The 15,381-nt window shown below is 36.3% G+C and overlaps 1 protein-coding gene across 1 annotated transcript in view; it reads right to left on the bottom strand.

The window, feature by feature from the left end:
- Positions 1-15,381, bottom strand: part of LOC126864953 (cell adhesion molecule Dscam2) — a 308,574-nt gene that overhangs the window by 220,962 nt on the left and 72,231 nt on the right. Inside the window, exon 2 of the mRNA XM_050616895.1 lies at positions 580-642. Within this exon, the coding sequence (XP_050472852.1) occupies positions 580-642 (63 nt within the window). The remainder of the gene's footprint in view (positions 1-579; positions 643-15,381) is intronic.

The following is a 15,381-nucleotide window of genomic DNA, read 5'->3' as shown; positions in this document are numbered from 1 at the left end:
TAACGTTGAAATGCATCGTAATAAAGTAACTAAATAAATAAAATATAAATGAAATAAACACTACCAAGTACGAAAATAATCTCTCTCCTACGTACTATATTATTTTATCAGATAACGAAATAATTTTTTTCTGCGCACCAGTGTGATTACTTAATTACACAATTAACGTTAAAATACAGAATATACTAACATCACGCGACGTTCAATCGGTAAAATCAACGACGGTTTAATACTATGAACATTTAATTGATAAATCACCGTTTGGTAATAACTTAAAAGCATCCAGCCACGTCACGAACGTTGTACCAGGATCGCTAACGAATTAACATTAAACAGGCGACTAATTTTAGGCAACCCATTAAATATATTTGTTGCCGATGATTTAGTTAGGAAAGGAATTTCAAAATCGAACCCGCAGTTTACAACTCGCTTATCCCGGGTTGATAGCGTTGATCATCAAATGGAGAAATACGATCCGATTTTCAGTTGCAGTAACGAATATTTCGATAATTGATAATTATGTATGTTTTACGAAATTAATGTTATTATAGAAGAAATATGAGATTGCAGGGCACTCACGTTAGAGTTGTTTGATCATTCAGGCCTGACCTCCAGGTTGACCTCTGATCTGCTACACCCACGCTGAAAAAAGAATAAAAACGTTCCTGGAGATACGTTCATTTCTTTAAATTCGCTGATAGAATTTATACAGATTTGAAGGACTCGAATCGAAAGATAAGTTTTTCAAATATCGCTGCAAAAATGATATGCAGTAGGTTCTTTAAGAATATAGAATTTTTTTTAGCAAATGATAAAATTCTACGGTGTAAGGTTTTTTTGCAAATTTTTATCGCACTTTTCGAAGAAAATTTATAGAAGCGAAAAATTTGAAAATGTCAGCTTGAAATATAATTTGAAGAAATATTTATAACAATTAACATGGATTTCACCAAATAGACATTCGTAGTTTCAGTGTGTAATAAATTCCTTAAGAATACACAAATTTTTAGTAAACTTCTTTATGAATATGAGATTCTTTCATGAAGATTATCGAATTTCTTATCACATTTTCGAAATCTACCACGAAATCGAAAAATTCAAATAGACGTAATATTTTAAATTAATAGAACTGTACTAGTGAAACTTTAAAATCATTAAAAAAAAAAGAAGTCTATAATCTACCAATTCAGTAATATTATTAACTGGTGAATTATCGTAAAAGAATGCAGGTAACGAAAGCCTGAAAAATGAAATTTCTCATTTTTCCCGTTCCTGTCTCATGATTTTCACGTTGTTTCGTTCGAAATCGCGAAAGGTGCTCGATCCGTGTCGGACATAATTAATTCTGTGGCGCATTCCATTAAACGCGACAGGTCTGGAATTATTATTCTAATTAATATACGACGGCCGATACGCGTGTATTAGCGGCCGACTGTTGCTCTATTAAATGCGACGCCATGGCCGGACAAAATTTAAATTTCAAATCGGTTTCGGTTGCACGACGACGCGGCGGCCAGGGATTCAGCGCCCCTTTTCACCTATGCCACTGATCGATACAATCGTTCGACCCTCTTTTGCATTCGCCAATTTTCGTTTATTAAAAATGGCAAACCGCTCGGTGAAAACGCCAACCTCTACGAGATAGCGTTTCGCGAAACGATTCAGTTGTTTGAACTTCGGTTTCAGTTACAAAACTACGAACTGGAAATTGTCGTCCAGGAAACTATCTTCCTAAGTTTAAGAGGGTAGAAAGCGAAAGAAAAACAGCAAACGAGATCATCAAATTAGACATAGATTTCCTAACCGATGAAACATTCTATCCGCAACACATTGAAACTATAAAACAATTACTTATATAATTCTCATAATAATTTGATTGATCATTTTCAGATCAGTAGAAGCACCGTAGAAGTATACAGGTATAATGATCAAACTGAAGGAAGATCGTTTAAAAAATAAAAATATGAATTTAGAATGAATCGTAAATCGAGGCGACTATAAAATCTAAAAACTAAACAAAGTCAATTTATGGAATCTAAAAATCATGAAAATGATTTGTAATGAAGAAAGATGATCATGAGTATATTATACTCTATATCTGTGATGCCATAATTTCATGTTTCAGTATCGTTTTTCTCCGTATTAATAGATTATACGACAAAGGAAAAAATTTCAATGGAATTTTCAGATCGAACGCAAGTTGAAACGGACATGACAATCGAGAAACTGACTGAAACTTTTCCTCTCGGAGAACCTCTTCGTTCAGCATTCGAATTTCCACGGCATCCGTTTAACAGGAAGTTGCCGGTCCCGCTGGCTCCACCGGCGCTATCCGCGTAACGTAAAACGAAATCGTAAGCCGCTTAAAGACTTAACGGACCCGACGAAAATTCTACTGGTTCGCCGCAGCTCGCACGAAATCCTCCTCCGCCCTGTTTCATGCTACTCCACTCGCGTTTTTTCCCGCGATACGAGTCCAGAACAAACAAAATGCAGCGGCGCCTGTTATCGTGAGATAGGTGAGAGAAATTTTTGTTGCGTGACGGGGTATAAATAGATCGTTCAACAATAACTGAAAATTGTAATGAAGCGATCCAGAATGAATGAGGTTATTATTTTTATCGTTTTCTCTCTTTTATTTATTTATTTATTTTTTTGATCTTTAAATCTTCAACCTTTCGAATTTATGAGTTTTTAAATTCGAAAAGTTTGAACTTCTTGAACAAATCTTTCATATTTTCAATTAACTTTCATAATGTTAAGCCTTTGATCTTTCGAAGTTTTGAACAGTCGAATATTTAAATCTTCAATTTCTATTTGGCATTTTCAAGTCTTGGAATCTGCAAATTTAACTCTTTTATATTTCCGAATTGCCGAGTTTTTGTATTTTTACATCTCTCTGCATCTCTTTCATGTAACTTTTTTAATGTTTCGAGCAATTTGAATTTATAGATCATTTGAGCTCCAAATTCTTTGGAACGAGAGAAATTTTGAATTCAATAGTATGCTTCGAAAGTGTTATCCAAGTTTTATTGAAAGGAGTCTGAGAAACCTTAGTAATCCTAATGCTACATATCAACGATAATATCCTGAAAGGAAGACCCTACGGCTATAGGGCTGAATAAGTACCATAAATAAGAGGAACAGCAACCACCAACCGACTTCACCAACGTTTACTTACTCATAGAAGTACCTGTTGCAACGTACATTCTATTCCTCCAAATTTAGCTACCTACTTGAAGAAAAATCCTCTTAAAATCAAATTTTGTACTATTGACATTAACTTAAACAAAAGGTATAGAAATTGAAAAATAAAGAAAACCCTCGTTAAACATTACACGAATTCCACTAAACGAAGCCAATGTCTGTTTACAGAGAACGCAACAAATTAATTAAAACTCGTGTTAAATTACTTAAATAAAACTTGAAAAGGGAAAAATTGCAATTAACAGAGTGTCACATTTTTCAGTGTGGGAAACCATAATGAGAATCAGAGGACGGAAATGTAAAAATTGTTACGTTGAAATTTCGCAAGTTGCATGATTCAAATTTTAAATCTCTCGATCTATCAAAAACTTCTTACGATAAATTTGAAGAAAATGACTGGAACGATAGTTATAATTTCTTTGACATCGCTAGATCACAACACATATCATGTAAGACCTATCGTTATAAATGAAGTGTCTCGTTCTAAAAAAATTATGACTGACCTATATTTTTTCAAACTTCAGCGTATTGTTGGTATATCTATTAAATTTCAGTGTTCATCGTTGAAAGAAAAATTCATCCGGGAAAGTTTCAAATTTATGGCTCCTTCAATCGATACTTCGAACATATCGAAAACTGAAATATCGTGGATCTCGGTACAACATCTTAGAAATTACGAAAGAAACGAATCGACCAGTCGAAGAGTTATCGTTGGCGGTCGTGTTTCGTGACCGATCGAGAATGCAGAGTAAAGCACAGGTGAAAACCGGCGGGGGATGGAACGGGTATTTTATGGAAAACGAGAACTCGATAGAACGCGACGCGCTGCGTCGGTTTCCAGGGTGCAAATAACGCGCTGAAACTGGAGACTCTCGAACGTCACGGTACGTTTCCAGCACTGGCTTTATTATGCGAGAACACGGCCATTCTGTGGACGTTTGATGCGCTCGCGAATAAAAAGAATTCTCATTCTTCTCTGCGGAATCTAATATCGAAACGGTGTCAGGTGTTAAGACGTTCTTTTGTGCTTAAGAGAATGTATATGTGCGATATAAAGAAACGGAATTATCCACTCTGTAAAAAGTTCCAATTCGATTAACGTTCCGAGTATTTAAGGAATTGAACGATTGAAATGTAGAAATGTTTCTGATTGAATATTTATATTTTTGCAGAATAAAGTGTGAGTTCTGAATTTGTTCATACGAGTGGAATTTTAAAGCAAGTAGGTGAATTTGATCGAGAAATTTATTTAACAACCTCCTTTACGTTGTTGTATATCGAATAATTTATAATTAGTGATATTTTTTAATCTTGAGAAACAATATATAAAGGGATAACTTTGGTTGCAAGTAGAATAGGGCGCTACGATGGTGTAACTACCTTAAGTAGAATGTTGCCCCATAGTCAGACAAACTTGCATCCCTACGTTTCTCAACTAAAGACTCCGATCTAGCTGTTCCGTCGCTAAATGAGTAGAACACATAACACTAGTAGTAGGGTTACGTACTTATGATATGGAAATATCTCTTATTAAACGAAATATACAGGAATACACACGACAGTGTAAACTACTTCAAATAGAATATTATTTGAGAGTCAGACAAACGTAAATCCCTATGTTTCTCAATTAAATAAGCCGTTTACACAGCATAAACGCAGATTGGCGTTCTAACTGAAATCTAACTAAAATTATGTTATCTGTAACGAGCAACACGACATAGTTGGTGTTCGATGTGAAACAGAATAGAAACATTATAATCCCTTTGACTCTCACGAAAGAGGTTTCCAAATGCAATATTCTGCGAGGTATAATATTGTAATTAATAATCGTTGCCTATCAATCATTTAACATTAATCGAAGAACGAAATTTTATTAACCATGAATAAAATTCAAACGACGGAAAAGAATATCTTCACCTAACACAAATGAATTAAACATCTTCATTAAAAAAAAAAGAAAAATACCTTTGTACGTTAACAGTTTCCAAACTACTTGAATACGATTGTTATCCATTAATTCGCAGGTTAACCAAACTGAATAAACCTCAGTGATTGTATATAAAATTTAAATAGTACGAAATCTGCAGTGCTGTACGCGGGAAAAAAAGAGGAGAAACAGTAAAAAGGAATTACAGTTCTAAGTACTGTTGGACGAAAGCAGTCGTCGCTTAACGACACTAGCGTCGAGTTCACCAGAAGAAAAATCCAACGCCTGGACACCGAGGGCAACGTAATAACCACAAATTGTCGAGTACAATCGCACGGCGAGCGCTTTTCCTTTGGAAATTTCCATTGTAGCGAAATAGAAAAAGTAAAATCGTTATCTAACCGACGAGGCCGCGGGGACTCGTCCGTAAAGAGGGAATGCTATGAAACAACGCCGGAGAGGGTCTCGCAGCTTTCGTCTGGTAAACGCGAGGAAAAAGAAATACCTAATTAAGTAGTGCGTTTGAAACGCGGCAATTTGCGTGAAGAGGCGAACGAACAGCGAACGACCAGGGAGAACCGTCTCTGGATGTATCCCGACTCTCGAAACTCGATAAGAGAACCTCTGTTGTTTCTTCTTTCAAATGCAGATCCCCTGGAATCTTCTCTATCCCTCCCGGTTTGTTTTACATTATTTATCTTCCTTCTATTTCTTCCTGTTGTATCGTTACGATCGATGTTACGGGGTGAATGACGTATTGCGAGGAATTAATCGACGTGTTATATGTTCCATGTATTTTTTTATCGAAGTGTATACAGCAAAAAATGCGAAAGTTTATTTTTCCTGAATATTTGATTTTGATATCGTTTTTAACGAACAACTCGTTAGATTAAAAATCCACATCTTTCAAAAATAGGTAATAAATCTGTGGAACTTTCAGATAATCAAGGGAATATTTCATGTTATAGCACTTGGTATTTTTGAAATGTTCGATAGGGTGGCAAAAAAAAGCGTGTCTGATTCTACAGGCGAATTAGAAAGGTGTCGATCGGAGAAAAATTATAAAGAGTGTAAATGATTTGATTAAAGAAGAAATAAGAGGCAAAGCGCAAGGAAGAATGAACCATGATAATTGTTAAAACTAACCACATGATAGAAATGACTTTAGTAATTTTCACAGGTTTGTGGCTCTAACATCGAGAAGAATACCAAATAAAGAGAACGAAAACTCGTGTTAATTAACGCCGAACAACTACCTGTCTGTCTAGTCGTAAACAATTAAGTAGAATAACTATCGAACAAAAGCGCAATGACAAAAGCAATATCATACGAATCTAATAAATTCTCTGCTACGGAACGTCTCAACGTAAACTACAAGAAGAGTAAACTGTAAGGAAACCGCGTTTCAGCAACTTCTCCCTTCGATAAGACCGTTCCGTCCGCGTAGCAAACACATCAACGAAATATGAGACAAATTTCAGCGGAAGTTGCGAGGTATTTCGGGACGAAAGGGATCTCGGCAGAAGTCGCTGGAATCCCAACAAAATATTCCCAGGCAACGTGTATCCGTGCCCGTGTTTCAATTCGAACTATCCGACGCAGCTTCGTCCCGGAACTTTTTCTCCTGACTTCGTACTATTCTACGTTTCTGCATCTTCCTCTCTTTCTCTTTCTCTTTCTCGCTGTCTCTTCATCGTGCGATGGCGAGTCAGAAGTTTGAAATTCAAATACGCGAAAGTTTCGCCAAGAATAACGTTGTCCCGCTTGTATCGTGGACCGAAGTTCCAACGGTGAAAATTCTTGGTATTCTTTCGTGACATGGCCTGCCTCTTTTCGCTGGGACGTCGACTGAATTTTCCGGCAATAATCACGAGAATCGAGACGAGAGAGGCTTTTGTCGTTTCTCCGCGTATATTGAGTTTCAGATACGGCGGAGTTTAGGTGCGCCGTGTGCGATACGTTCGCTGGAATCTTTGATATGAGAGAGTCTAGAGGGAAAGAGGCGGGCTGTTTTGTTGTAACAAGTGTATTCGAAAATGGGAATCGAGCGTTAGGATTATTTGATGCAACGGTCATGTAAATTGCACGTTATCGGCGTAGACCTTTGTCCGTGAAATGTGAAAATTTATTCATTTAGAAAGTATGCTACTGCCAAATGCTATCTAGATATTTCTAGAAAAATGAATTAACGTTTCAGCTTTTCTTGTGTATTGTGTTAGTACATTATGAAACAAAATAATTCTTCCCTGAATAATTCTTTCAAACAACTACGGATAGTATTGTTTTTCATTAATTAAAACATACTATTACAATTATGTGAATAGAATATACAGTCATTGAAATTAGGAATACCAATAACAATTTGTCTATCCTGTCCCTTTTATACGTATAAGGTAACCGATGATTATTACGTGGTTAATTTATATTTAAATTTCTTTTTTTGCCTTTCCCTTGGTAATGTGTTCATCGATAAAATGCAGAAACGAGGGAAGAACGTTGTTACAGTTATTACACAGACCTATAAACGTTCAGAACCTTTTGCTTCTTGAAGCGCTTTAGTTTAAAAGAGTTTCATTGTGGCAATATATCGAAGTCCTTTCTGATCATAAAAATGTTCAGAACGCGAAAGCTTAAGCCACGGACGTCTTAAACTCATCCCTATCAACTTCGCCAAAACCTCGATATCTTCGCTATAAATCTCCAGCGTGAAACTCCTACACATTCCACTGCTATTTCCTCAACTTTTGGACGAGTATCGTCTCGGACAGCAATTCTACGCCTGGCTTCGGTGCAATTTGTTTTCCAATGATCCGCAACTCGTAATTCCGTATGGGAAAGGGGGCAGCAAACAGCGTCCGTTAATGCACACGGCGCAAACCAAGGCACGTGGTGGAGAACACATTTTTCAGATTCCACGTTTATTGCCGCAGCTTTATGATACCTTTATGATACGTGCGCGCACACGTCCGGCCACCGTTACACGCTCTTGCTCTTACCTCGTTCGATTCTTTTTGCACGCGCAAGGCGTGTGCAATTCGCGTTCCAGCCGCGCCGCAAATTCCATTCGTTGTTGTCCGCCCATAAATTACGTGCCTTTTTCCCACGATACGATCCAGCTCGCCACCTTCCAGATACGTTGAACGAAAAATAGACGTCGAATGCTATGACTGGTCCTACTTTGTGCGCAAAGATCGAAGCGATTCGGGAGTACACGAGTTCCATAAAAAAAGTATGCGTCTGCTGGATGTTCAATGTTCAATGTTTATAGCGCGATCAGCGTTTGATATTTAGTTTCTTCTTGGTTTATAGTGAAAAAGATATTCTCGGAAGCTGCTCAGAATCTTGAAATATTTCTATCGAATAAACATGTAATACGGAAGAATATTTTGTGCATTATATTTTATATGTGAAAAATGAAAAAATTTGCGTGAAACAAAATGTCGAATCCAGTTTGATATTACGTAGGACTATAAAGATAACGCTGGAACGTTATTGACGACTATAGTAGGAAGCTTGTACCGAAGAAATCAAATGTGAGGAGCATATGAAAATGATAGGTAACGTAAATGGAAAATAAGATTTTCATTTATACAAACGAAAGTTTAGTCAGTGCTCTAACTAAATGAACATTCGTCGCGAATTATTCGGTGAATCTAGTTATCTAATCGCCATTGTCCCTTGTTATACGCATGAAAAATTACAAGTAAAAGAGGAAAATCAGTGAATTTTTCATCTCTTGACAAGTTTATATGAATAAAGTTCTATCGTAATTCGTAAGTCGCGTATCATTCCAGAGTTAACATCACCTAATACGATAATTATTGTAGTATCGTGGACGAGGGACCTGGGGGGTGTCGTGCGGATTGTAAACAAGCGGTTGCTGAGATGCGAATTATAAAGAAGCGGTTGCTGAGCATGTGGATAGTAGGGCAAAGACAAGAGATATGAGGCTAAGATAAAAGACAAGGGGTTGCTAGGGGACGATAAACGAATTAACAGCAGTATGAGTTGAGAAGTCAGAGAGTGCGGATTGCGTTGCCGAGATAGTGTTGTTAGTATTGTTAAGAGAGAGTTGAATTTACGTTGACAAGAATTGTTAATTAATTATCTAGTTGTTTTAATTATTATACGTTTGTTGCAATTAGTTCGTGTTTAATAAGCATTGTTTTCTGTTTAATTAACATCTATTTAATCCATTTATCATTAATAAACTAGTCATAATTATTTACGATACTACATTATCCTTAGTCGTATCAGAGATCTAACCTACCAGCAAACGACCATAACCGCGGTCAAAACTGTTCATTAAATTTACGCTATCAGTGTGACGACTCTATGAGACAACAGATGTTCACACGTGTTCGATAACATTTGTTTAAAATGGCTGTTAAGTTAGAGCAGCATCGCGCCATGCTCCTGATGTTCCAAATATTTGGACACTTTTCGGATAAACTTCGTACACGCACGTAACATTTCAAAATGTAATATTCAAGTAAAAACGAGAGTAGAAAAGTACCATTCTCCCGTGACTTTATTTCGATACGCTCGAACGCCATCCTATGAAATATTGCAGCCTTTTGGTCGCTTATGGATGCCTTGGAAAATGCGCGGGTGAACGTGCAACTTCTCTGCAACGCTCGTTCTGATAGCGAATATTTATCGTTGTCGTTATTATTGGAATTTTGTGGTGGTGTTAGTACGGTATAACGAGAAGATGATAAGATTGCTCGTATTTAATAATCCTGAGAAATAATAATAAAACGAGCTAGCTTATTAGAATTCGATCCTTCGCATTGCAATTATGATAGCGTGAAAACGATGAGTATTATGCGAATATTACATATATAACATAAATGAATAGACTAACGTAGTTTACCGATCGTAAATTGTACAGTTTTAGAGTATGAACAAATTCACGTGTTCGACGTCGTAATAAAATGGAACGGGAAAGGATTAGAAATTCAATTAATTGACAAATATCAATTTAATTTTGCAAGTACAGGGTGTTTCACGCAACTGGACCAAGCCGTAATTCTGAGACGATAAGACATACTTTTACGTAAGGGATGATAAAACACATCGATAGCTGTGTGAAAAAATATATGGTTCATGACATATATAATTTTATATTCAACTTCAATATATGATTTTGAAACATCTCCATTTCCAGAGTGGATACATACGTCGTGTAATGTATCATTCGAAGCCAGGTAACCTTTTTCTATATTCTACCGTGTCAGAATTACAACTTGGCCCAGTTACAAAAATACACCTTGTAGATACGTAAGTTATTTATTACGTTATACCTTACTTTGCTATTCATCGTTACGAAATATACAAGAACACAGTTCCCAACGAGATAACAAATTTTAAAGCTCTCGATAATTTCTTAACCCCTTAGGGGTTCACTGAATTTTAGAAAAGTGCGCGAGAAAGAAACATAATATTAGCATTTTCATCGAACCTAATATTACGAGGATGAAATTTTAGAACATAGGATTAATCATTTTTCGTCAATTTCCTAATTATTCTTTTGCAAGGATGTCAATGCTATGGAATACAAAGCATCGATACGATTTAAGCATCTTTCCATATTCTCCCAAATATATTCGAAAATTCTCTATGTTCATAATCGATCACAATACAACGTCGAAATTAATTTAACCACCTTCCGGGCGAATCTTTCAGCGTGCAGCCGTATCAACGAACTCATTAACGCATTCGACGCATTATACGGTCCGTATTTCTTTGTCCCTTTGTTTCGTTTCGTCGCACTCGCTCCACGATAATTCCACCCGCCATGGAAACTAATCGCAGAGCTCACGGTTTGCCGAGCAGAACTAACGTGGCATTATTCCGGAAACGGACAAATAGGTAACCGTTGTCGACAAGCGGGACCGAACAGATCATATTTCTCTTCGGGCAACCGTTTCCCAATCCCCTGTTGCGTTTCTCTGCGAATTGAACGTACGGCGATTAGAATCGATCATTCGATTCCTTCGATGAACGAGGAAAATGTCGAACTTTATGAAGAAAATGAAAGAATGCTACGAATTACTCTCGTAATTACATAGCGAAAAGGAAAGTAAACAAATATTTCAAACACGTCAAATTGCTTTAGCTTTCTGCCAAAGGGAAACCTACTTTCGATACCCCGTTTTCTATGTCGATAGATTTTCTATTTTATACCATTGAGCTTTTATTTGAAACATTTCTTCGTTAAATTGTTAGAATCAATTTAATACTGGAAAGATCAGTGGAATTATTTTGCCCTATTGAATTAATTTTGTGTCGACAAAAGTTACTGTTTTTACTAACAAGTATAATTATCTGCGAGCTTTTAACTTTCAAAGAAAATCGTTTTCTTCTTTTAGATAAAACTTTCTGTTGCAGACGAAACAAAAGATTATTTTTAACAATGGTTTCTATGGGGTATAATAATAAAGGTATAGATACCTAAGGGGAAGACACCAGAAGCAAGAAACTCTGGTACCTCTAGTGCTGAATACTGTAACGATTAACTTATGTCACACCTTCTATAAAAAATTCACACGTATAGAAGAAAAATGGTACAAAAGTTTGTTCGTGATATTAACTGACACGTGTTTGCGATAAATACTTGAAACTTCCATGTACATTTTCAAACCTGTCTTGAACTTTGTTCACATAATCGCGATAATGGTGTCTCGTTACAACGTACACGAAGCTTCGAAATATTTTACATGACACACGTAACATATACATAAAATTTTCTTTCTTCAGTTTCTTTCAAATAGCTTAACGAGCCATTGTAAATGTTGTTATTTGAACGACCGTCCAATGTGCCGAGGAAATTGAACAATTTCTAATTTCCAAATTTCGTAATTTTTTATTAATGACGCTAACGTGTTAAATACGCATATTCACGAACACATAAAGGATATCGTATTCATCAGAGAAAGATTTGCAGGTTGAAACGAGATCCGTACTCGAGACACAAGACACAAAAGGATTGGGCACATGAAACTTTAAAATATTTCAACGAGGAAAAGCGCAAGTACTAAACAAGATCCGGCGAGATTCCCGTCGCATCAAAAACTCGGGCTCACTTTAAAAAATGCATTTTCTGTGTACATCTGCCGTGACTTCCCTCCACGATTCTCCGAAAGCCCTTTCCCGCGACGCCGTCCCTAGTTGAATTCGTTATATGGCATAATGTAACTCCATGAAATACCTTGTACACGTGACGTTTTATTTAAAAACCCGAGACTCGCTCGCACGTGTACCCTTCACAAGCCTCCACAGCAATTTGTTTTCATGGCTTTCGAATGTTCGACTATTCGATGCGACGATTACCACGTTTCTCTGCTAAATTAAATTCTTCGTGAATTTTTATTCCAATATATGCGTAATGCGTTGTTACAGCTCGTAATTCTCTCTTTAGAATATGCGCTTTTTTTTCTTTTTCATGTGAATCGTAACGTAGATCGGGAGTGACGGAAGTACGTACCTGACTGAGTATTTCGCATTCAATCGTTCGTGTATAATTCGGTAATTCTATTTTATCTTGAAAATTTGAAGATACGATTGTACATAGGAATATAATAGATATTCGTGAGACAGAGATTTCGAATTGCATTCTCATTATCGATATCTCGATGTCAACTCGTGAAATAATAATTTTATATAAAGTAGACGGATAGTCACTAATTTTAATCGAGCGTTTCGTATTATTCATTCATTTTGTATCGTCCCTACGTCTGTTTATACATATTCGTATTTTTCCACGATAGAATAGTTTATATTCAATATTAATTTTATATTCTAGTTTACATTTCTCCATACACGTTTACTCGTAATAACAGAGATTATTATTTATATAACAATGGAATTATACAGATCGATGGATATTACATTGATAACAATCTGTGACATATGTAATACGATATTTCACATTTTAAAGCAATCTGTACGTGATCCATATCATATGAAAACCGTTTCACCAACCCTTTCAATTCCGTTCTTACAGAATACATCATTTGTCCGAAACAAATTAACAAATATTGTTTTGCGAAACAAATTTGCGAATTATTGAACGAACTCGATTGAGAACGATTTCATAAGAAAACGTCGATTATGACTGGAATTAGTCCAGTCGCGTTGTATCCAATCAGAGCTTCTTTTATCCGATACAGAGTTTCGTCAGATAATTATAGTCACCTTTAGCAAGCGTTCGACGTTAGGTAATTATAGTTACCTTCAACGACGAAACTGTTAAAAAAAAATCGCACGCATACACATACAGAGAATATACCTTAACGAACCATTTTATTTTATCCGCTAGCGACCAATTATCGCGGCTTTCATCAGATGGCAAAAGAAGGATGGCAACGAATCTGGGTCGAACGTGGTGCCGACTGAAAATTGCTGGTATTATAAACAGTTAACGACAATTAGCCGGAGGTCCGGCACGGTGTACGAAATCTGTTATCCGCCAGCCGATAACAACGCGACACTCGGCCCGCTCCGAGCCAAATTTATCGTCAATAATTGTCAACGCGAGCTCATCTGTTTGCGCGAATGGCGGCCCCGATTTCCGCTGTTAACGTTTACTTAATAATTTGTAATTAGCGAGCACACGATCGCCGTTAATCGACTCGCCCAGGCGAACACGATCATTCTTGCAAGGGAGGAGGGTGAATCGTGACCCTTCGTTGACTTCATAATACGATCTATGATATAATCAGATCGTAAAATTAGTCGAAGGATTAAATTTATATGTTTGAGCATGTTATCGAGTGAATTGAGAGAAATTTGATACGAGAAACATTCGAAAATATAAATAATAACTTCCATCTTATTAATATCTTTTCTCTTCTTTTTTTCTGTAGTACGTACGTTGATAAAGTTTGTTCTTCTTGTTTTTGTATTATCAGAATGGTTGATTGGATGTTTGAGATTTTGAAAAGATTGTATGTTAGATTTTACTGTTGGTTAAATATAATATTTGAGATTTGGAAAATATGATGTTTCCAGTTTTATCGATATTAATCCGAACCCTTTATAATTCTTTCCAGTCAACCGTTTCCTCTTAAATATTCCGTTTTCCAGACACGAACGTCCGCTTCCACGTCACTGGAAATTTTACGCGCATTTCTACGTGGATAGCTCGACGCGAAACACTTTTATTGTCCATCGCGAATCCACGAGCAACGTTCTCCTCTTCGTTGCGTCTCGTCACACGCGTATAAACACATCAACGCGTTAATGGACTGCAATTTCTACGCCGTTTTCCTGTTCAGTCGTCAAATGGAATTAATTTCATAGATATCCTGAGGTACAAGCACATCGGTACTAGCAAATCAAAGTAGGAATGATATATGTGCGTACGTGATTCTGGACCGAATATGAAACATTTCTGAAGAAAAGTTCAATGTTACGTGTACAACAATACTTAAATATGAGGTGCATAAGCATACGTAAAGTAAACGCAAGAAATAATAAGAAGAAGAACATTTTTATTAATTATGTTCCATGTTTCATTTTTATAACAATATATAGATTTTGATGTGAAATATATTTGTTGAATTTATAATCTAACGATTACACATAAATAGATTATAGTAAATTGTTAAATATATTAATCATTACTATGGAATTTTTATAATTTATAAATTGCATAAGAAAGTAGGCTTATAAAAGGAAAAGAAATAATAATTCTTGTTCCAAGTATCTCGTATAAAGAAAAGAGACAGCAGGTAAAATAAATTAAGAAAAAGAAGCAAACAAATACCAGTCGAAATTCCACGAGTAAAACGCTACGTCAAGTATCCCTCTTCGTTTTATTTCCTGACAGATGAAAGAAACCAAGAATTTCGAAAGAGAAAAGAAATAAAACGAACTTACAAAAGTAAACAAAGCTGCAGAATTAAAAGACCGCGCCAAATTGTACGAACAATTTCTTATCGTATCATCCTCGTCGTTCTCGTAAATTGCCCAATCGACCAGATAAGTCTACAACATATCCTAAATCCACTTGCATTCGTTTCTCATTCTCGCAGATAGATCCTCATCATCGTAAAACAAGACGGAATTATCATTCATGAACTTTCTTCGACCGTGGAAACCGACTTCCACCAGTTACTTCCGTCTTGTTGCAACTGCGCGGGCAAAAACGATGGAAAGAAGAGAAGAACTCTTTTAAAAGTTCCGCGCGAGAAGATTAATTAAAAGACGTCGCGAAGGAACAGTTTACACCGTGCAAAAGC

The sequence above is a fragment of the Bombus huntii genome, chromosome 4, assembly GCF_024542735.1.
Source record: "Bombus huntii isolate Logan2020A chromosome 4, iyBomHunt1.1, whole genome shotgun sequence".
Classification (NCBI taxonomy): Eukaryota; Metazoa; Arthropoda; class Insecta; order Hymenoptera; family Apidae; genus Bombus; species Bombus huntii.
The sequence above is the reverse complement of the archived record's forward strand: the minus strand, read 5'-3'. Positions and strand labels throughout refer to the sequence as shown.